This window comes from Vigna unguiculata, chromosome 3 (assembly GCF_004118075.2).
Source record: "Vigna unguiculata cultivar IT97K-499-35 chromosome 3, ASM411807v1, whole genome shotgun sequence".
Taxonomy (NCBI): domain Eukaryota; kingdom Viridiplantae; phylum Streptophyta; class Magnoliopsida; order Fabales; family Fabaceae; genus Vigna; species Vigna unguiculata.
Window position 1 is genome coordinate 3,419,970 of NC_040281.1, and position 22,008 is coordinate 3,441,977.

Genomic DNA, 22,008 nt, shown 5'->3' on the forward strand with positions numbered 1-22,008 from the left:
CAGTCTGCTCTGGCACCAACCTATTTAAATATTCAACTTAATATACGTTTAAATATATAAATATTGAACCAGACCTAATAAATAATGAATCTGACTTATCTAACCGAATATAATAAATAATTAGTCAGACTCAACTGCACAAATAAAAATCTATTCAACTCCCGTATAATTTTAGTGGGCCGGACTCGGATAAGCCCGACCCACTAAAAATTCACAAACCCTAGGTATATTAATGTTAGCATTTGTGATAAATGTGTTGTGTTATTTTAAATACAAGTAAGTTCCTCCAATGTTTCAAAGAGGAGGAAGGTAAGGCAAACACAGCCCTGAGATAAGAGGGGGCTTTGATTTCTCTAATTTGCCCCTTGGTCATTGTCTTCAGCTTCTCAAGCTCTGTCCTTCTATGGTGGGTTTCTTCTGCAGCTTCTCCAGATTTTACCACTGATCAATGCTCCATATTCTCAGGTTTCAGGTTTCATCTTTGATCTTGTCTCTCGCCTTTGCCTTTCATATGATTATGGGATGCCTTAACAGCCAGCCAAAGACTTGATCACCAGGTAAATCCGTCAACCAGAAATGGTTACACCCATTCTCATACTTTTCCCGATTTTGTGCATCCAGATCAACTTATAACCAGTTTCTGTAATTGCTCTCTCTTAACAAGCTTATACTTATGTTAATTGTAGCCTGGTTGTGTGATCAAAGCTTAGAAGATGGCAACCTAGGATCGTTTTTGTGTATTTTCCATACCTTTGATTGTTAGCCTTGAGATATCAAGCATTGAAGTAGGGAATTGAAGTTCATGGAAGAATGGTCAACATTCTCAAATGGGCCTTCTTTAGATTCCCTTGGAGTTAAAACAGCTGGTGAATTTCTTGGAAATGGTTGTCGTCTTGGAGATGGTCATGTTGATAATGGTGCTCCTCATGGTAAACTTTCGCAAAAATATCTGTTCTATCAACTTTACCCTCTTTATCTGAAGGATAATTGTTCCCAAGCTGGTGCTCGGCCTTTACTGGTTTTGGTTGATGGACAACAGCTCGATTTGTATAAACTCTTCTCCCTTGTGAAGGAAAGGGGTGGATATGCTGAGGTGTCGAAAAATGGATTGTGGGGTTCTGTGACCAAAGAATTGGGTTTGAACCTTGAAGTTTACTCGCCAGTGAAATTAGTGTACGATAAGTATCTGAATGATTTTGAAAGGTGGCTGAAGAAAATTTTTGAAGAGAAGATTTTAAAAAATGGGAATCATGGGTGTGATTGGGGTTTGGAGTGGTTGCCATTGGATATAGAGAAAGAGTTCAGAGGCCTGTTATGTCTAAATACAAAGAACAAAGCCGATGATGAACTTTTCAAGTCAAAATCAAATAAAAAAAAGAAAAACACTGATTTGGTTAACCACAGTAATGGTAATAATCCATTGGACACCAAAGATCAAAATAATAAACCTGAGGATGTCCAACACATTGAAGGTGACAATAATGAAAAATCCAGTAATGGAATTAAGGACAATCCTGCAACCTTGGGTGCAGAATGTGCTGACAAGGAGTGTAACCCTCTCAAACGCAAACGGGATGCATTCTCAGGCATGCTAAACTGGATGAAGAATATTGCAAAACATCCTCTTTATCCTTTAACTCAACCGATACCAAAACCATCAAAGTGGAAGGAGTATAAAGGCCGGGACTTTTTTGGACAATTTCTGAAGGCAAGAAAGCTTCTGTCACTGAGAAAGCATGAAGAACCAAACAGTGGATTGTCTTCTTTGCAGGTATAAACTTCAATGCCCAATATTAGTTTTATCTGTCATTTCATATCCTGAAGCATATCAGCATCCTATGCTTGAATGTGTGATTATCATTTTATTTTATCTGTTAGGCATTACAGCATGCTTAATTCATCCTAGGTAATAATTATTTGATCTCATTGCATTAGTTTGTTTCCTATATTAACTGTGCATACCTACCAAATCTTAGCTTGCAAGTCAAGTTGCATAGACTCCTATTGCCTTTACAAACTCGACTCACAACCTCATTAGAGTTGATCCAGTCATATTGATAATTTTAGAAAACCTATAAATGATGTGTATGCATGAACTTAATACTTCTGATCATTGTTATCAGAATCTTGTGATTCGCTAATCAAATTTCACAATTAGATACATTTTGGCTATCTATCTATTTGTATCTCAAGATAGATCTTAATTGACTTTGTATCTTGCGATACATTAACGAATCTATGTAATTTCGTATCACCAATGTGATTCACACAATTCAACTATTTTTATGCTTTTACTTTTTCATCAATTCTTATTCTTATGAAAAGAAAAATAAACAGGCATGTGGGCTGAAATTTTTAAATGATTAAATTTTTTTTCGTTTTAATGAAGCAGTTAGAAAAAGATTGTGTTATGAAGTTTCCTTAAAGAACTTTGAATGCATTATTGAGTTTTTTCCAAAGAGAGTAAGCTTTAGCATTATGGTTAGCATGCTGTCATGTGATCTAGTGATCATGGTTGCAGATCATGACATAGGTCTTTTTTCTCATATGGTTGCATACACCAGCCACTTTTCAATCCTTACAATGCTATGAACCATGTGCTATAAGAACTTGCGATTAATGATGTGGAAGTCTATTTCACACATTACCTATATCCACAACTTTGAATCAAATCTGTATTACAAGCTTAGTTTTCCATATGCAAGCTTCCTTAATCAAGTATAAATGGGTAAACATATATTATTTGTTAACCCATTTAACTTTACAGACACTAATGTTAAATTGTGGCACCATGACAAGCATGGAGGAATGGCATGCTTGATATTTTCCAACTGCCACAGGTGGTTTTTTGCATAGAGTTCACATTACAATTTACAATAAAAGGGATATTTTCTTAATAAATTACAAATAATGAAGAAAGAAGTCTGGGTTGATAATTTACATTCGATATAATGATATTTTTAATTTCTTGATTAAAGTTTGTTTTTTCTTATGACTATTTTACTTTTGTGAACCTCTTGCTCTGAATGTGACTATTGTGTTATGCGTAAATACTTGCTATGTTTTATCTACTGGTACCCTTCTTTGGGTTAATGGATGTTAGGTTGAAGGCTTCGAATCTGTTTATTTCTTTGATAATGCTGATTTAGTTTGTTGATGGGTTATTTTGTTTAAACGTTTAATATCTTACAGACAGGTTGTAAGCTATTGATACTTTGATGGTTTGGTTAAATTACTAGTTACGGCTCACTGTTAAGTGTCATACCAATATCTCATATACAATCATTCCATATTTTGTCCTTTTTTATGTGGCTTGTGGTCTCATCTCATGTTCATCAAAATAAACTCAGTTCGGTTTCTTTCAATTTTTTTTCTCTTGTTATCCCTTTAAAGTGTGACATTCAGTATCATAGAATGTAGCTTGTCATATAGTAGCACAATTATTCCTTTTTGAGCTTGCTAGGTACTTTGCAGTCAAAAGTAAGTTCCAACGCCTTTTTCCATTTGAACCAACCACCCAATTTGTACCCTATGTGTGACAACTTTTATTAATTTTTTCATCATCATTTTATAATATTGATTCTAGATAATCTAACCTGAAAGAAGAAACATTTAGATTCCAATGTCTATCTCCAAAGCTCGTGTTTAGAGTTAACCTCTTCCCTTGATTCCTTAACCAAAACTTCATTTTCAAAAACCATGCATTTATATTTGTGCATCACAAGAAAGCACATTCAATATTAGATTAAACATATAAGAACTCAAGGTTGAATCATGATATGAATCTATCCTCATCAGGAAGTCCTTAGTGGCTTTAAAGAGTGTACCATTAGAAGTTACCCTATCACATGTATGTCTTGAATAACTCATAGTTAGTAAACACCTTTCTTTCCTAAAACCTTCTCCGGTACGTCTCTTGACACCTTGTTGTATACCTTTTCCAAGTCAATAAAAATTGTATGTAATGTATCTTTATTTGCTTCGGTATATTTCCATCCACCTTGTAGAAGATGAATAGCTTCTGTAGTAGGTCTTCATAGCATAAGCACAAATTGATTCTTTGCAATCTAGTCTCTTATGTTAATCTATTGGTCAATTGCCTTTTCCAATATCAATGATTCTTTAAGTTTTATCCCTTTATGGTAAACACAATTCTGAATATCTCCCTTGTTCTTCTATATAGGAAAAAAAGTCCTCCTCCTCCACTCATCTAACATTTTCTTTGATCTCAAAATCTTGCTCAATACCGTAATGAGTCAAATGATATTATGTTCTCCTTGTTAAATATTTTTCTGCTCCATTTTATTATTATTAATTTTCTTTCTTTAATTATTATTTTTAGTATTTATACTTCTTTTTAGTTATTATTTTTTAGTGTTATACTGCCACCCTTTTCAATTACGTTTCCTAGATTATACTTAATTATTTTATTTCTGTTTCTATTTTTAATTATTCTTTATTCTGTTTATTTCTGGTTTTGAACTCTGTTTTCTTTGATTATCCTTTATTCTGTTGATTCTGTATTCCTTTTTTACTTTTTTTTGTTTAATATTTAATTATCCTTTTTAATATTTTGTACTGCTTTTCTCTCCCCGTTTGAATAGACTTTTCTACAGTGGTGGACGTATGTACTTATTTATCATCTTTATTTTGTCTGCCATGGCTTTTGCTATAGGTTGGGCCACAACACCATCTGTTCATCTATATACTCGATTTATGATACGACATAATGGCATTTGATCCATGTGACTGACATTTCCTAGTGAGACCCATATGCACAAGATCAAACTATATCTAGTTCTTATAATTTCTGATAACATCGATCACAAACTCTTCCAGCAATCACTCTAATTTATATTACTTAGGTGTTAAATTAGTAACACATGCTTCTTCTAGAAGACAAGATCGTAGTGAGAAATTCCTTTTCATGCTATGTGGAAATAGTATGTTCAATTTATGGAATTATATGTTTTGCAGAAGCAGAAGATGCATCCTGCCATGTTCGAGGATCCTGTTGCTCTCGATCGCCTTGCTACAGGAAAATCAAGATGCAGGGAAAGGCTGCCTTCCTCTGTTAAATCTCGGTCATGCTCTTGCTGCAATCCATGTTCTCACAATGGAAATACATTGGCAGAAAATTGTCCTCACGAGAAAACAACTGAAACTATAGATGTATTGACTGAAAAAGAAAACGGTGAATCATCTGGGGACGAGTCTCATGAAAAGCAAGTATCTGTAGGCCCTCGTTTTCAAGCTGAAATCCCTGAATGGACTGGTGTAGCTTCCGATAGTGACTCTAAATGGCTGGGAACACGAGTATGGTCTTGGAAACATGGCACAGAACCTGCTACTACTGAAACAGATGTTGGAAGGGGAAGACAAGAGAAGTGTAGCTGCGAACATCAAGGTTCTGTTGCGTGTGTTAGATTACATATCGCTGAAAATAGGATGAAAGTGAAGCTTGAATTGGGTTCTGAATTTTACCATTGGGGATTTGATCGAATGGGTGAGGAAGTTTCACTTCAATGGACAACTGTAGAAGAAAAGAGATTTAAGGATATCATGAGATCAAATGTTCCCTCTAAAATTAAATATTTTTGGAACAATGTATGCAAATACTTTCCAAACAGGACAAGAAGACAGTTGGTGAGCTATTATTTCAATGTCTTTCTCATTCAACTAAGAACCTATCAGAATCGGGCGACCCCAAAGAATATTGATAGCGATGATGAAGTAGAGTTCGGCTGTTTGAGCAAAGGTTTTGGAATGGAAGCTGTCGAGGGTCCTGGTGATGATGATTTCCTGGAGTGTGCTCTGAGCGAGCAGTACATTGATTTTGATTAGACAAGATTAGTGTAAATTTGATAATTGGATCTGAGCTACTTTGTGCTCGAGAAAGTTTTTTCCTGAGTCAGACTTGTATAAGACAAACTTGTATAAAACTCTTCCTCCATGATCACTGGTGAATGCTTTTCTCATACTAGCAATTTTTTTGTACACTATAGGGAGGTAGATAGAGAGAAAAGAACCAGGTTGTGGAGTTTTTAGTTTTGGAACTTGGAAGCAAATATGGACATGTGCTCCTGTCATTTCTACTCATAATGAAGAACTTGCTGAGACTGATATTAATCTTGTTGGTTGAAATGGCAGTTTAACATGATGCTTCCTGGAGGCTGCACTGTTAGTGCTGTAAACTCAGTTTTGTTTAGCCAGAGGTAGTGTTTTCAATGTTATATTACTTGTCATATTATTTTGTAAATTGAAATTATAAAATTTTATTTGAGACAATTTTTTCGAATGGAACAACCTTTTGTTTGAAGGGTGAATGAGAATTTCTTTTTCTCTAATCTCACTTATAATTCACACAAATTGTGAGAGAACGGAAAGGACTGTTTCTTCCCTTTTTTTCCCTCAGGACTAGGAACAGGTGGGAACATGATTTTGTGTTTGATTTCTTTTGGTTATTGATTATGCATTTTTGTTTTGTATGTCGGTTTCTTATTTCCTTGTTTTGTTGTCTGGTTAGAACAAGGAAGTCTTTCTTTTCAAAAAGAAATAGAACATCATCCATAATGTCTTTCTACTTTCATGGATTGGGCAAAATCATGTTTTTGGCCTTTTGTTAAATAATATTATTCTTATGAACTATAATTTATATTTTTAATATGAAACGAAATTTTTCTCAATTCGTACTATTATTAGTCCTAGCAAATATTGAATTGATGTTTTCTCCGATTGTAATAAAAGAAAAGCAAATATTAAAAGTGTAAATTAAATACATATAAATTGACAGGTATAAAATTATTTAAATTATACAAATACATATAATTAGGTTTTTATTTAAAAGGAAAATTAAAAAATAATTACAACTGATGTTCTTCAAAATTACAAAGACATTGTTGGATAGGGGTGGAGGAATTATGTGAGAAAAAATTCAATACTTCTAACACATTTCTCTTCAGATATAAGGAATAAACAAAAAGAATAAAGCCTACAAGATAATTTCCAGAGAAAAATATACTCTCTCCTTGAGTGATCTCACTAATATTTATCTTTTTAAGAAATTTGATTTCAGTATACATCCTTTTAATATTTCATTCAAATGTATTCATTATTATTTTTTCATATATATCAAATAATTGAAAAAGGAAAAAGAAATTTAGACTTATATGTTAAGAAAATAAGAGAGAGAGAAAAAACTTTTAAACTTTACTAGTTCACACTAAAAACTATCTGAAAATATACCATTATAAAGAATCTAGTTAAACTGATGTTATAATCCATTCTAAACTAAAGATCGACAAAATGTGAAATTAACTTAATTAGTTAAGAAAAATAAATAAATATTAAAAGAATACCACTATCAAAAATTGTAAGAAACTTATAAAACTAGAATTAATTTTTTTATGAATTATATGTTTTTTCTAAAAAAATATTATTGAATACCATAGCTAACTAATAATCCTTTCTCACTTTCATATTTACTGGTGTAGGTACTTTTTCTTTTCCTTTCACTAGTTTTAATTTGTACTAAAATGAATATGTGGTCAACAAAATTGTGAGGAAAGTTCCAATAAAGCTCAAAAGTGTCATGAATGTTGTCATTCATGCACATAACAAAGTGCTGTTAATTGAATGGTCAAATTGAAAGACCTAACTCATAAGGATATCTCCACAATGTTGTCATTGATTTATATTTTAATAAGGTTTAATTATTCATCTTTATAGCTGTGCAAGTTATATATTTTGATTTGATCTTTATGCTTAAGAATGTACATTCAGGTCATACACATATCATGTTAATCATTCTTTTTCAACCATATTGTTTTAAATTTTAGGTCATGTATAAAAGATTTAAAAATATATTTTTAACAATGGAGATTTGAAAAAATAAAGTTGATTGAATTATACAGTTTAAACCAGTAATTTATCAAAATCATAACATCAATAAAGATTTTTTTTGTTTCTTCACATTACTTTCAAATAACTCCAACTTTCATTTTTTTTTTTGTGTGTTGGGTTTGAGCCTTTTTTTTTTTTTATTTGTGGAAAATGAGGTAAACAGTTTCACACTTTTTTCTTGTACGTGTACCTTTGATTCCACAGAGCTTCGCAGCAGCAGCAGCAGGTCGCACAAACAACAAGAGTCAAGCACAGAGAGAAACAATGTCTTCCCCTAGCAAACGGAGAGACATGGACCTGATGAAACTGTCTGTTATCTTTTCAAAAAAAATTATTTTTATTCTTTTAACTTCAGAAACTCTTATTTTTTCATAAATTTGTTGTCTTTTTCCATTTGGGGTGTGTTTGATTGACATGGATCAGGTCATCAGGATGATGAGTGACTACAAGGTGGAGATGATCAACGATGACATGCAAGAATTCTTTGTGGAATTCCACGGACCTAAAGAGAGTAAATTTTTGCATCCCTTTGCTTGCGTAATTATTTTACATTTTACTTTTTATTCTGTTGTTCAGTTCCTCATCAGATTACTGAGATTATCTTTTTCTCTTTGGCCCAACTTTTTCTTCATTGAAATTGAAATTGAAATTGAAATTTCTTCCTTCACCGACTGTCTTTGAATTCAATGTGAACTGTTTGGATCAGCAGTCAATAGCTTAGATTAATGTCGTTGATTCATCGTTTGGCTATTTTATTCAATGTGAATGAATTGCACTAGGATCTATGTTAACTTCAAAGGTGGAAGTGAATGGTTGTGTTATTTTTCTCTTAGTATTTTTGTTTTTTTTTTGTACTCTGATGGAAATCATGTGCAGGTCTGTACGAGGTCGGTGTTTGGAAGGTAAAGGTTGAACTACCTGATGCTTATCCTTACAAGTCTCCTTCTATTGGCTTTGTCAACAAAATTTTTCATCCTAATGTTGATGAATTGTAAGTTGTTCCACTGCAACCATAACTTCATTGAATCATAGGTTATATCTTATTTAAGCAGCACCACTGAACTCAATGGAAAACACATTAGCTCATTTATACAGTTTCCTGTAATGCTTAGGTCTGGTTCTGTATGCTTAGATGTTATTAACCAGACTTGGAGTCCCATGTTTGGTAAGCAATACTTGCTATGCATTTCATTCTGCCTTACTCTGTTACTGCCACTGCTTTAAAATTGGTGATTTTCCTTATTTTCTTTCAGACCTTGTTAATGTGTTTGAGGTGTTTCTTCCTCAACTTCTTCTGTATCCCAATGCATCAGATCCATTAAATGGTGATGCTGCTGCCTTGATGATCCGAGATCATGCTACATATGAACAGAGAGTTAAAGGTGGTAATCCTTTCTCTTGTATAAAGCTTCAATGCTTCTTTCATGCTCAATTCATGTTAATAGTAAGAGTTTTTCTGCATTATTGTTAACAATAGCTACAGCCATCTTTATTTTCATCGCATTTCAATTGGACTGAAATTAACTGGTTAATAGTTAATAAAAAGCTTTGAAGATTGAAGATTGTCATTTTGCACAAACTGATATTGAACACATCCCTTACCACAACAATTTCAAATGTTTAGTAATATCATTATTAGGTATAACAATTGAAATCTCCGATTCTTGCCAAGAATTTGTTCGATTTAAAGCACAACAACTGTCAATGCTCCCCAACAGATTTAGAATATGAACATCTATCTTTCTTGCTTTGTTTTTTGTTTTTGGATAAACAGCAATTGCATTACCTTCTTGCATCCTATTCTGATATTTGCTTTGGCATTGATCAACCGTACTCTGTAATGATAATAATAAGTGTATATTGAGTGTGTAAAAGAAGAGTTTTTGAATTCCAATACTCAAATGGTAATATAGACCTCATGTTGAATAGTTTGCTGGTAACTGAGCCAATATAAAGTATTTAACATACTCAACCATTTTCAAGTTGTGAGTTTCTGATCAAACCAAGTACTTTCCAATTTACTGTCATAAAACTTCTATTATTGCTTGTATCAATTGAATCTTAGATCCTAGATCTCCGGCCAGGTTTGGTATAGCGAGAAATAATTGCTTATTATAATATGTATTCTGAGAGAAATAACAAAAATGGTGATCATTTCCTTATAAAATGCAGAACCACTGTTTTTGTTTTGTCATTCTTTTAAACTTTTACTTTCTAATTTGGTATGTCAAATTGGTATATATTATTTATTTATCATTGGCATGTGAGTATTTTTTTATCATTGAAGAAAATCACACATATGTGAGTATCTAGATATTGTATCATGGTCACAGAAATCTAGATATTCCAGTGTATTTAATTCTAGGATTTCATGTGAGACAGTAGTTTAAAGACTGACAAGGGAAACATCAGTTTAATATATCTACCATATGTGAACATGTTGTTATATTCTAAGTTTTTTGCTTTTGTTTATAATTTTCATTTTTTGAGCCAATGAACAGAATATTGTGAGAAATATGCGAAGCCAGAAGACATTGGAGCTGTAGAGGAGAAAGATTCTAGCGAAGATGAGCTGAGTGAAGATGGTTATGCCTCTAGTGATGATGCCATTGTTGGCCAACCAGATCCTTAGATTTTTACATATAATGCCTGTCTTATTTGATTGTACATGATATCATATGATTTTATATTGAGTCCAAGAATAGGTTAAAGAGACAAGTTCTTAAGGTTGAAGGAAAACTTCACACCTTTCTATCTGTTCCATGGTGGTTGTGTAAATTGGTTTATGATTTAGGTGTTTAAGGTATTCAGTTATGTGACTGGAAAATTCAATTTCTGAAGGTTGCTGGTTCTGCTATGAATTCATTTATTGCTTCTGATAGATGAAATTGTGCGAAGACGACTTTCCCATTTGTGGCTTCTATGAGATTTTGAACTTTGTTTCTTAATATTTAAGGATGTTATGAGATTGGAAATTGAGGGTCAGTGTTAAAATTTTTATAAAAGAAATTCGGGATAAATATGGTTTTAGTATCTGAATTTTGATTGAATTTTGATGCAAAATTAGAATTCTTTCATGTATGAAACTTTGGTATATTTTGGCCTTTAAATTTTAGAAGATGAATAGATATAATTTTTTAAACTTAATTATATATATTTTTTGTCGTGCTAAACATATTTCATATTAATATTTGAATTATTTAAACAATTTAACATGTTTTACATATAAAAAAATATATAATTAAATTAAAATGGTTATATTTTTTCTTTTCTTTTTTCTGTTTGGGAACTAAAAGTTTTTAAAACAAATTCTAATTTCACTTAAAAGTTCATAATTAAAATATATTTAACCCAAATAAATATATATATATATATATATATATATTATCTAAACTGAGATGTAAATTACCAAAAATTTGTCTCAAAGTAATTGATATTTATATTTTATATACACGTAGCATTGAAGCAATAATTTCAGACAATTTTTGTGTTACAAAGAATAATAATTAACAATTAACGTTGCAATCCTACCGATGAATGTCTGGTATTTGAAATTGGAATTTGAAGAATCTCAATTTAGACTTTGATTTCAAATAAATGCTTGGAATAATTGCATGAATCCTGCATTCAATTATGTATGCAATGCATTTAATTCTGCTTCAGTCCATATTAATATTAAAATATACACCAACGGCTATCTACATTCTTACGCTAGTTAAAATTGATTTAAATTTTTGCCATTTCTTGATGTTTAAGTCACCCTTGATAACTGTTCCTACTTTAAGGAGATACCAAATTAACTATATGAAAAATAAATTATTTAGGTAACAAATAAAAAGTAATATAATGTGATAAAGTTCAATTATGCAATTTAATTTCTTTCAATTTAATCTACTCCTCGTTTTTCATTTGGAAAATTTGTTATTATACATTTTTTAGTTGGTATTCGAAACTGGCCAAGCGAATTTTGTGTATTCACTACGCAATTTTTAAAAATTTGGTGAGTTAGATACGTTCTTGAGCAAATTTTACCGTGCCCATCAATTGCTTTAGATATTTTAGAATTTATTTAATTGCTCGTGTGAAAATTCATTGAGCAAATTATACAAATATCCATAAAACAATACAATTTATAATTCACAATTCAAACAATTTAAGTATTTCGCATGGACTTATACTCAAGATACAAACAAAACTTAAAAAATAAAAAATAAAACTCATGTATAAACTATTGCAAATTAAATATAAAAACATATAGCAAGGACTCTAATTTAATCACTCTAATTACTATTATGTCAGCTACTTTCCTTTTATTTCATGTTAGTATTCATTTTCATAAGGCAAAATAATAACATTAAGTATATAATAGCAAATGGCCCTTATAGCTCAGTGGTAGAGCGTCAGTCTTGTAAACTGAAGGTCCGTAGTTCGATCCTGCGTGAGGGCAAAATTTAATTTTTTTCACTTTTTTTTTTCAATTATCTTTTGAATCCTCAAATATATATATATATATAAATTATAATTGTTGCAACAAAAAAAAAATACAATGCTAAAAGTAAATTATTGGTTGAAACAATAAAAATAAAATATAGCTATCTATTAATTTCAAATAAGACATGTATATATTAAGTTACGTATCTAAAAAACTTAACTATCTTAATTTGAATAACTATTTATTATCTTAATAAATTAATTAATATTTTACATTTTTTTGCATTAAATTAATCCAAGTTAAGTAGAGTTAAGAACTGAAACACAATGATTACAAAATGTAATAGATTAAAAATTAACAAATATTTCTACATAACTAAAAACAGATAGATTTATATTTGAGGCACTAAAAATATATTTGAACCTAATAACAGTGACTAATCAAAGACCACAATGTTAAAAATAACCAAGATATCATACGTAGCAAACACAGCATCAGAACTGTTGAAAAAAAGACAAACTATAGAGTAAATTACACCATACAATGTGAAATTTGTTAAAGATTGCATGTGTCATTCTAATGTATAGGTGATAAAAAAGTGAAATGCTGAGAAACTCCTTGAACTGGCAGAAGGTGCTTATTGATGGCTCAAGCCAAGACTTTTACAACACAAACACAATTAAGTGTGGCATTAGTGCAACGCAACAGTGAGAAATGGCAAATTAGTTAGCAAAAATATCTACAGAAGGGTAATTAACCAAGTGAAGAAGAAGGAATAGTTCTTAAATCAAATTGTATCTCGTATTAGACTTTTAAAATATGCTGTAGAAAGTTCCATGAAAGAGTATACAGAACTAGTTTTATTCTAAAAATCTAGTGTATGATGATGATTCTAGAGTTTGCTTACAAGATGCAGAATAAAGTTTATGCCGAAGCTCGAATTTGGACATTTGCAATTAGTCTAGTGAGTTTGCTTAATGTTTCACGAGCAGATACTGTATCTGGATGATCTTCACCACAAATTGAAGTTCTGATGAAAACAGCTTTTCTGATTAGATCATCACCTATGTCAAATTGTGCACCTCTTAGCATTAGCTTGCCTCTGGTCTCAAGCACAGTGGCTCTACACAGAGCCAACTCTTGCCAAAGACAAGGATTCAACTGAGCATTAGTCTGTATGGACCTCCAGCACAGTGATTTATCGAACCACTTGTCAACTGGGGTAACCAATGCTTGGTCTGCAGCCTCCAAAGCATTGGTGCAAAGGTGCAGAAGCTCTAGAGCAGCACTGCATCTGGAGTAGGTAATGAATGTGTGAATTGCAAGAGGCAGAACCACCTTTTTAACAAGATATAACAGCTCTGAAACCTCGAGTTCAACAGCCGCAGGATTGTGACCGAATGCAAATAGCAGAAAACATGCAGCCCATAAATGCTCTATGCTTTCAGATATTGACCCTTGATTCATAACAGCCTGAACCATTGCTTGTGCTGACCCTGTAACTTCTCTTTTCCGAGCATATAGTTTGATCATTTCATTGAAATGTATATGTCCTTGCTTAGTACTACTCCTTGCAATGTTGAATCTCAGCAGCAGAGAACATGCTTCTAGTTCTGATTTTTTGGTGTGTGAGGATGTGAATCCACATGTTAAGGATTGCAGTAGTTTTCTCCAGAAACAAGTCCCCTTTTGCTTTTCTGGTATCTTCTGAGCAGCAAGTGCCAATAAAGAAACTGAAACTGCACAAGGTGCAAACCATCCACTTACCAGCACCATTCTGGTTGCCAAGCTTCTGGCGCCGTCTGCATGATCAAATATTGAGAAACAAACATCAAGAAGTTGCAGGAGGAAACTGTTCTGCCTGAATGAGGGAGCTTTTTTACCACACCAAGACATGTCCTTCAAGGGCATTCTGTTTATGGTATCTAAGAGCCTGCTTGGTGTTATAGGTAACTCAGACAAAATTCCACTGACAATGGCAAGCCCCAAAGTCAACCTTCCAAGCTTCTCCTCAATGGTTCTAAGAGCATCAACCTCAGCAACTGAATACTCCCTGCCACTTCCCAGCATTAGAGACATTGCCTCCACTCCAGACAAGTATGAAAGCTTCAGAGGTTCCAAGTTCATCACACGAGGAAGGCACGTTGATATAATCACATGAGTCTCTCCACCAAAACGAGGGAGAAGATCCATCACAAGTTTGTGATCCCACCAATCCTTTTCGCTTTCCAAGTTATCAATGATCACAAGGTATGGAATGTTTCGCATTAGCTCTTTGCGGATTCCAGAAACAGCGGCTTCTTCCTGTTCTTCAAATCCTTTTATCCTAGTTTTCTCCAAACTATTCTCAACACTCGCATCAACTTCTAAAAAGGACCTGAGGTTAAGATAGTTTTGCCTAATGTACCTGCTCTCCCCTCCTATCCAAAGCACCATCTTGTATCTCTGGTGAAACCTGTAAGCAAACTCAAGCATAAGTTCTGTTTTACCAATTCCTGAATCACCTGATATGCAGGCAATGCCTTTCCCATATAATATCCTCATTCCTTTTTTCCGCCTGGTATACTTTCCACCTCGTTTGAGCCTTGATCGCCTCTGAGAAAACTCAATGCTTTGCATTTCAATCTCTTTTTCTGACTCCTTCCACAGAACTGGTGTTTTTTCCTCCCTGCTTCCATTTCCCACATGCCTTTCCTCTTGCACACTACTCTTGCTGCGACAAATAGTCAAATGCCTTCTTTTGGGTCTGGCCTTGAGATCAATATAGTCTTGCCTTGAATCTCCAGTAACATCCCCAAAAAGCATAAACTCCAGTTGAGAAAGCTCTTTCTTCCTACCAATGAAGTTCTCATTCCGAGTGAAAGGTAACTCCTCTTCTTTCACTTTCTCCCTCCATTTTGTTAAATGCTCAGCAGCACTTCTTCTGCCTAACTTCATTGCTAACAATGTGACAGCTCTCAGAATGCAATCTCTCCAATTTCCATCCTGAGCTTCCAACTTCCGTTCTTCGACACGTGAGAGGCCATGAACAGCATCTTTCCACTCCTGCTCCAACCCTCCATACAAAAGCCAAAGCTCCCCTCCATGTTTTTCCCACAGCTCACCCCTCTTCTCAATTATATCCCTCACAAGACAATCAGCAGGACTCAGATCAAAATATATAGGGATCAAGTTCTTCTTGCCAGAGAAAAATTGCAGTTCCTCAATTGTGTACGGATTCTTGAAAGACTTCCTTGTTATGATTACTATCCCATAAGAAGCCATGTCCATAGCTTTCTCTGCAATGCTTAGCTTACAAGAGTTCCTATATCCAGCTCTATCTGATACAAAACAACTTATGCCTTGAATTTCTAACTCCACACGCAGCCAATTGGCAAATCTTATTAGAGGAGGTTTACGACCATGTAATCCTATATAGACATCACAACTCTTTAATCTATAAGAAGAAAGTGATCTAGAACCTGGTGTTGAGGATACTCTTTTGTTTCTGCTTTTCTTACTTCTCTTATCTTTCTGTCCGGAATAACTATCATCATAGGGATGGAAGTGACCAGACACAGTGCAACTAGAGATGCCCACTGAGGAAGATATGCGGTCAAGGTTCTGTAAATCACCTGCATTACAGCTAGCTGGAGATGCAGCCACCTCAGGGAAGGTGCATCCAACATTCACTAGAGACTTCGGTTCTGGAATCCCTGAACTGCTACTGGGGGCAGCAACATCTAGATGAATTCTGTCACTGGGAGCATCGGGTTGCAAAGACTCTGATAACTGACACGATGATGATCTTGGAGAGAAAAATGGTGACTGATTAGCAGAAAAAAAAGCTGAAGATGAGGATGACATGTTCCTTAAACTTGGTGTTGTCAAGGGTCCAACTGTGGTGGAGCTCTCTTCTTGGATATCCATCCTTGAAGTTACAGATGGTGTGTGAATGTTTTCCGATTATCGAAGATACCATGTCCCATGCACATGAAATTTATTGGAAGATGAACTGTGAAATTTGAGGAAAAGAGTTCATCAGTCAGAAGCTGCATTCTGAATTTCCAATCATTCAGTGTTCCAATATTGCAGAAAGAAGCAAAACTGAATGTTCTGCACTGTATGCTTATGATGCTAGAAAGCAGAAATTAGTAATATAAAAGAACAAAGTAAAGAAGGGGTGAAGGCCAGACAAAGTCCGAGACTTTTAAGAAAAAGTTAACCGTCCCACCATCATCTATGTTACACTTCTATAGATCTCAAAATTTCCAAAAAGGAAAAAAAAGATAAATTGGTCAAATCACAAACAGTAATTATCAGCGGTAGGAAGCATGATGGTCAACCTAAAAAGAATATTTACTTTACAAAAATGATGTTGACCCTGAACAGACAAGGAAACGTAGCACCAATTTGGGACATTTATTACTGTTGTTACACAAACAATAGGATCCAAAATCAGAAATGTAAAAACTCAACTCACTTGAAGAAAACTCATAATTTCGTTGTTTAGTAATCCACCAACCAAACTTTTAAAAGCAAGGGGAGGAAGAATCATTGAGAAGAAGAAGAAAAAAATTAAAACACAACACCATCCACAGCTATCAAAATAATTAATTGACAAAACTACAGCCATGTGATTCAGATCTGAATACTTACTAGGCAGAGAAACTGAAACACCGTGTCATACATTCACTGTTTTCCTTCCAAACCAACCAATCTCTTTTCTCTGCAAAGGTCAACAAAACGAGATTCAAGCATTCAAATTTCCGAGCACTGTAGGAGTAAGAAGAAAAAACTCAAGCAAACTAACTACTTACGAAAATTAAGACACACATCATTACAACAAAAACCAACAAAAATAAAAAAAGAAAACATATAGCCGAGTTATTGGTAATGAGTGAAGTGGGAAACAAAGTATGGTGTCAGACTAAGACACCCATTTCAGAAAGAGATGAAAAGGAGATAAACTGAAAGAAATGAAGGCAAAAAGCGCCAACCTTTATCAGCAGGTGTTGATGGGTGCAGAAACTGCGGCTAAGTCCTTACAAGGAGTGTTATCTTTGGATGTGGGTTGTGTGACAGTGGTTTGACTTGTGTGAATCTTTGGCTACGGTAGCGTTTTTATTGCGCCTGCAAGGTTCAGAATGGGGTGTCAAGAGTGAAGAATGCTATGGATCTGACTTGGGTGTGGTGGAATCGAAGTAGGCTCCACGCCCATTTATACAACTGTTAAATCTTGCAGATGGCCACTATGATTTCGGCATTTGGATTCGCATTTTTTAAGCTCTTCTTCTTGGTTTTGGTTTGTTCTTCTCTCTTTTTTTTGTGTTTTTCGGTGGATGCTTTTAAAGTTAGCTTTGATTAAGATAGTCCAGAACAAACGTGGTCTTTTGTACTTTGCTGGGGTTTTGTGACGTGTTGAAGTTCTAACTTAAGGAATCGTTTAATTGTTGATTCTTAAATCGCTGTTGGGAGCAATTGAGAATGGAAAGTATCACAAGTTAACCATAAATTTCACCTTGGTTGTGAAACTTGTGACAGAGACTGAAGTTACACCTTACCCAATTCATCTTCAGATGCATTGCATATCCATTGTTTTTTTCTTCTTAAAAGAAGGCTTTTAATGATAATATAAATCAAGAATGTCTTTTCACGCGTACTATGTTGTTAATAGGATTCAAGATAAGGTTTTTCCCCCATTTTCTTTTCTTTAAAAATTATCATAAAACATACATTATATATACATGTGTGTTTGGATTATGAAATTTGTGACCCCAATTTTACAGTTACATAATTTCTTCGGTAATCTTATATATTTTACACTAAATCTATCATATATAGTAGGTGATGTCTATTGTATTTTCTAGATGCATGTGTTGGAGTGCGAATGAGGGTAAAAGGTTAAACATTAAGTAAGATTAAATAAGTTGAATAATATAACAATTTTATAATCCCGGCTTATTAATAAATAAGTAATAATTATTCCATATTTTAAATTTAAAAATAAATGGTTAGTCATTTTCAATGTGTCATAAAAAGATAGGTCCAAACATATAAGTATTGGTCCACAATTATCTAATAATGTATCATATTTGATTATGGTCCTTTTCATCTTAAAAACCTCTATTAAAATGGTAGTAATGTTTTTTCAATGAACTTCTTTAATAAGTACTCAAAGATCTTTTTTTAAGAGTTGAGTCATATCCTGTAAAAGTGTCAACACACAAACTGAAAGGACTTTGTTTGATTCAAAGTGACATCAAAAATCGTAAAAATGAGTTAAGAATAGACGTGCTAACAATCATTACCCATGAAAATGAGTTTTTTTTTTTTTTTTTTTGAAAACATATGTTAAATCGACATGGATAAAGATAATCAAATATAAAATATAAGAAGTTTTTAAAATAAATCCTCGTGTGTATCTATCATTTGTAGTTTTAAATTGTATAACATTTATATTTTCAGAGAAGTCACTCTTTAACATTGTTTATTATTTGTAGCTATAGTAGGGTTAGCAAAACGGGATAATTCGGTCCGTTTTGGCCTGACCCATCATTGGTCTGTCAAAAACAACCCAAGTCAAGTTGGCGAGTCAAACAAAAACAATCCATTAATGCACATGACGGGCTAACGGGCCAGATCGGACTGAACCGTCACTATTTAAAAAAAATTAATTTTTATTTTTAAAATTTGTTTATATGTACATATAAATAAATATTAAAAACATATTTAATCATATAAAATCTTTTCTAAACTTTTAATAGATTACTTTATATTTTTAGTTAGATAAATTAAAATAATTATTGCATATACATGTTAAATTACTTTATTATAACTAACAATTGAAACTTAAGTTGTAAGTATTAATAATTTAAATTACAATATATTTATATTTACATTTATAAAAAAATAATATATAAAAGTAAATCTTTTCTATTATTTATTATTTTAATTTTTAATTAAAAAAACTAATCAAAAGATCGGACCATATTGGCCTGTATTTTGATCCATCAAATTAACAGGTTGAATGGGTCAAGCCAAAACAAACTGACATCTTGAAATTATCAACTTGGCACGTCCCACTTTAAATAGGTTGATTTGTCATACCCAATATATTATGTTACCCTAAATTTTAAATTGTATAATCTTTGTATTTTTATAAAGTCTATGTCAATATTTTTATTATTAGAGAATCTACTTTTTATATTTATCTGCACCATCCGACCAATGTTTCATTTAAATTGAAGTCTTATTTTTATTTTTATAGTCAATCATAATAAATTATTTAAAACAATTATATACTTTACATTTTATTAAAAATATATAAAAATAACTCCAATACATTTTTCACTATTAAAGCAATCACAATATTATTATTTAATTATAATTTTATAAAGTCAAATTAATACAATAAATATATTTTAATTTTAAAAATCTCGTACGGGTACATATTCTAGTGTATCACAAAAAAAAAAAAAAACTAATTTTATGTAACCTAACGAGATTTATAGGAAAATAATATTAAGATATAGTTGATGAATTTCCCTTTTTATAAAATTAATGTTAATAACACCCTATTTTCATTGTGTTTTTAATTGTTAAGTAAAACTTAGTATTAATTTGAAAAATAAATAATCTTTTAATATGTTATCGGGAATTCCAATGAATATACTAGTTTCGAGAATACGTGCAAAAGAATAACTAAGCCAATTAAACCTTTGTTTGATTATGTTGATTGACTATTTTTCAAATTAATACTAAGTTTTACTTAATAATTAAAAACATATTTGGAGTGAGTGTTGTGGTTGTATATATTGACCAGTCCAATTACAATTTTATCTTTATATTTTTTTAAAATTTTTCACCTTTACACTTTTTTTTTCTGTGTTGGGTTTTTCTTTCACTTTTTTTTTTCAAAATAAATTTTTTACATTTTTATATTTAAATTTTATCTCAAATGAACAATTTTCAATTTAAATTATTTTCATCGATGTATAATTTTTTTTTTAAATTACTCCTATTTAATTTATATTAATTTTAAACTAACACATATCAATATAAAATAATTTGATAATGTCAAATTATTACTTAATTTTTTTAAACTAATCCCAAAATTTCATTCGATCTTAATTTCTAAAAATTATATTTTTATCAAATCTTTTTCTAATTTAAATAATAATCACATTTTATTGTAATATAATTTACACTATTTATAATTTAATTTAAATTATTTTTATATATAAAAATAAACTAATAATCTTATTTTTTTTATTAATTAATTTTTTTTTTTAATTTATCACGTCAGTCTCTAGTTTTCGTAAAATCTACTCTTATATCCCTTCAAATTTATCATTTTCCATATATAATGTCTCAAAAAAATACAGAATTAGTTATTTTTTTTATACAAGTATAATTCTATAAGAAGTTTTTTTCTTCAATTAAATAGAACAACTCTAGTCTCTATATGATAATTAAAGTTATTTTTCTAAATATTTAATTAATCACATATTAAACATTTAAACTTAAAATTATTAATTAATCTAAAACATATTTGTGTCAATTAGTCCATGTAGTTAACTGTATAAAAAACTGTTTGGAAAGGACAAACAAGAAATAGTTATCTTATTGTTAACTAAAAAAGAATGCTCACTTGCCACCTTTTAATTTTAGAAAATAAAAATATATTTCAGGAATTATGTGTACTTTTTTTGCTGACTTTTCGTTCTCTCCAAAAGCACCACCATAGATTTAAGACTTGGTTGAATCGATAAATTAATCAAAGACCTATTTAATTAATGAATTAATGTTTAATAAATGAGTTATGTAAAATAAATAACTTTTTTTTCAACTTCAGCTTTGATTTAAATTTGGAAATTACAAAAAATAATCTTTAATTATATTTTAGTTATAGTTACACTAGTGTTATCAAGCCATAGGTGTATTATGTGTTAGAGTTTTTTTTATAATTATTATTTATATTAGGGAAAATACTGTGATGATATATACACGTGTATTATTTATTTTTTATGATAATAAAACATAATTATTTATTTATAGATAATTTTACTTTATTTAATTTTTAAAAATATTTAAATTTAAAAAGTAATTAAATTTGAAAAAATAATTAAATAAAAAAATGATTTGAAAGATAAAATTGGAAAAAAAAATAGTAAACATCGAAAAAAGAATAATTATCTTCATATAGCAGTATAGATTACACGTATTTATTTGCATGAAAATATTATAGAAGAAGAAGCATGGTTAGGAATTTAAAAATGTGTGAATGCAGCAGAAAAGGACAGTGTGGTATTGACTTACAGCACATTTGATTAGGGCATTTCATCTCAACATCACTCCAAAACGCTCTTTTTAAGGGATGGCGATGGGAAGCATATGCCCCCATGTGAGACCATTAACAAAACTTTGTCGTTTTAATGGCTCCAATTCGGACACATTCTGCTAACAAACAGACAAAAATAGTTTGAATTTTAGGGCACTTTCAAATTCATTCTTAGCCATCAAAAGCTGTGTCCCCACAATCTTTCATGTGTGCCAGAAGGGAAGGGCACAAATTCATCATTAATGGGCCCAACAACACATTTCTTTTCAAACCAAATCATCTTCTTCACAACATCAAAACCCAACCAAATCATATTCATTCTTTTTTAAAATGCAAACCAGTTTCAAATAGT

The 22,008-nt window shown here is 31.8% G+C and overlaps 3 protein-coding genes and 1 non-coding gene across 6 annotated transcripts; 3 read left to right on the forward strand and 1 right to left on the reverse strand.

Annotated features, from left to right (window-relative positions):
• Positions 1 to 276: 276 nt before the first annotated feature.
• LOC114179517 (AT-rich interactive domain-containing protein 2) lies at positions 277 to 6,129 on the forward strand. Its single transcript, XM_028065884.1, has 3 exons — positions 277 to 557; positions 687 to 1,771; positions 4,978 to 6,129. Exons 2-3 carry the CDS (start codon positions 803 to 805, stop codon positions 5,842 to 5,844), a joined length of 1,836 nt encoding a protein of 611 aa, XP_027921685.1. The 5' UTR covers positions 277 to 557; positions 687 to 802; the 3' UTR covers positions 5,845 to 6,129.
• A 1,803-nt stretch (positions 6,130 to 7,932) lies between these two features.
• LOC114178222 (ubiquitin-conjugating enzyme E2-23 kDa-like) lies at positions 7,933 to 10,790 on the forward strand. Of its 3 annotated transcripts, none has more exons than XM_028064006.1 (6): positions 7,933 to 8,210; positions 8,334 to 8,413; positions 8,779 to 8,893; positions 9,015 to 9,067; positions 9,156 to 9,284; positions 10,404 to 10,790. In XM_028064006.1, exons 1-6 carry the CDS (start codon positions 8,167 to 8,169, stop codon positions 10,532 to 10,534), a joined length of 552 nt encoding a protein of 183 aa, XP_027919807.1. In that variant the 5' UTR covers positions 7,933 to 8,166; the 3' UTR covers positions 10,535 to 10,790. The 3 variants fall into 3 exon arrangements, with proteins under 3 accessions (XP_027919807.1, XP_027919809.1, XP_027919808.1); XM_028064008.1 differs by having other exon boundaries at positions 9,216 to 9,284; XM_028064007.1 differs by having other exon boundaries at positions 8,041 to 8,210; positions 8,326 to 8,413.
• A 1,487-nt stretch (positions 10,791 to 12,277) lies between these two features.
• Positions 12,278 to 12,349, forward strand: TRNAT-UGU. The gene has a single exon. It is a non-coding gene; the product is annotated as a tRNA-Thr (tRNA).
• Positions 12,350 to 13,094: 745 nt separating this feature from the next.
• Positions 13,095 to 17,694, reverse strand: LOC114178221. The gene is made up of 3 exons (XM_028064005.1): positions 17,314 to 17,694; positions 16,973 to 17,042; positions 13,095 to 16,328 (listed from the first exon to the last, which is right to left on the reverse strand). Exon 3 carries the CDS (start codon positions 16,241 to 16,243, stop codon positions 13,259 to 13,261), a length of 2,985 nt encoding a protein of 994 aa, XP_027919806.1. The 5' UTR covers positions 16,244 to 16,328; positions 16,973 to 17,042; positions 17,314 to 17,694; the 3' UTR covers positions 13,095 to 13,258.
• Between the last annotated feature and the right edge of the window lie 4,314 nt (positions 17,695 to 22,008).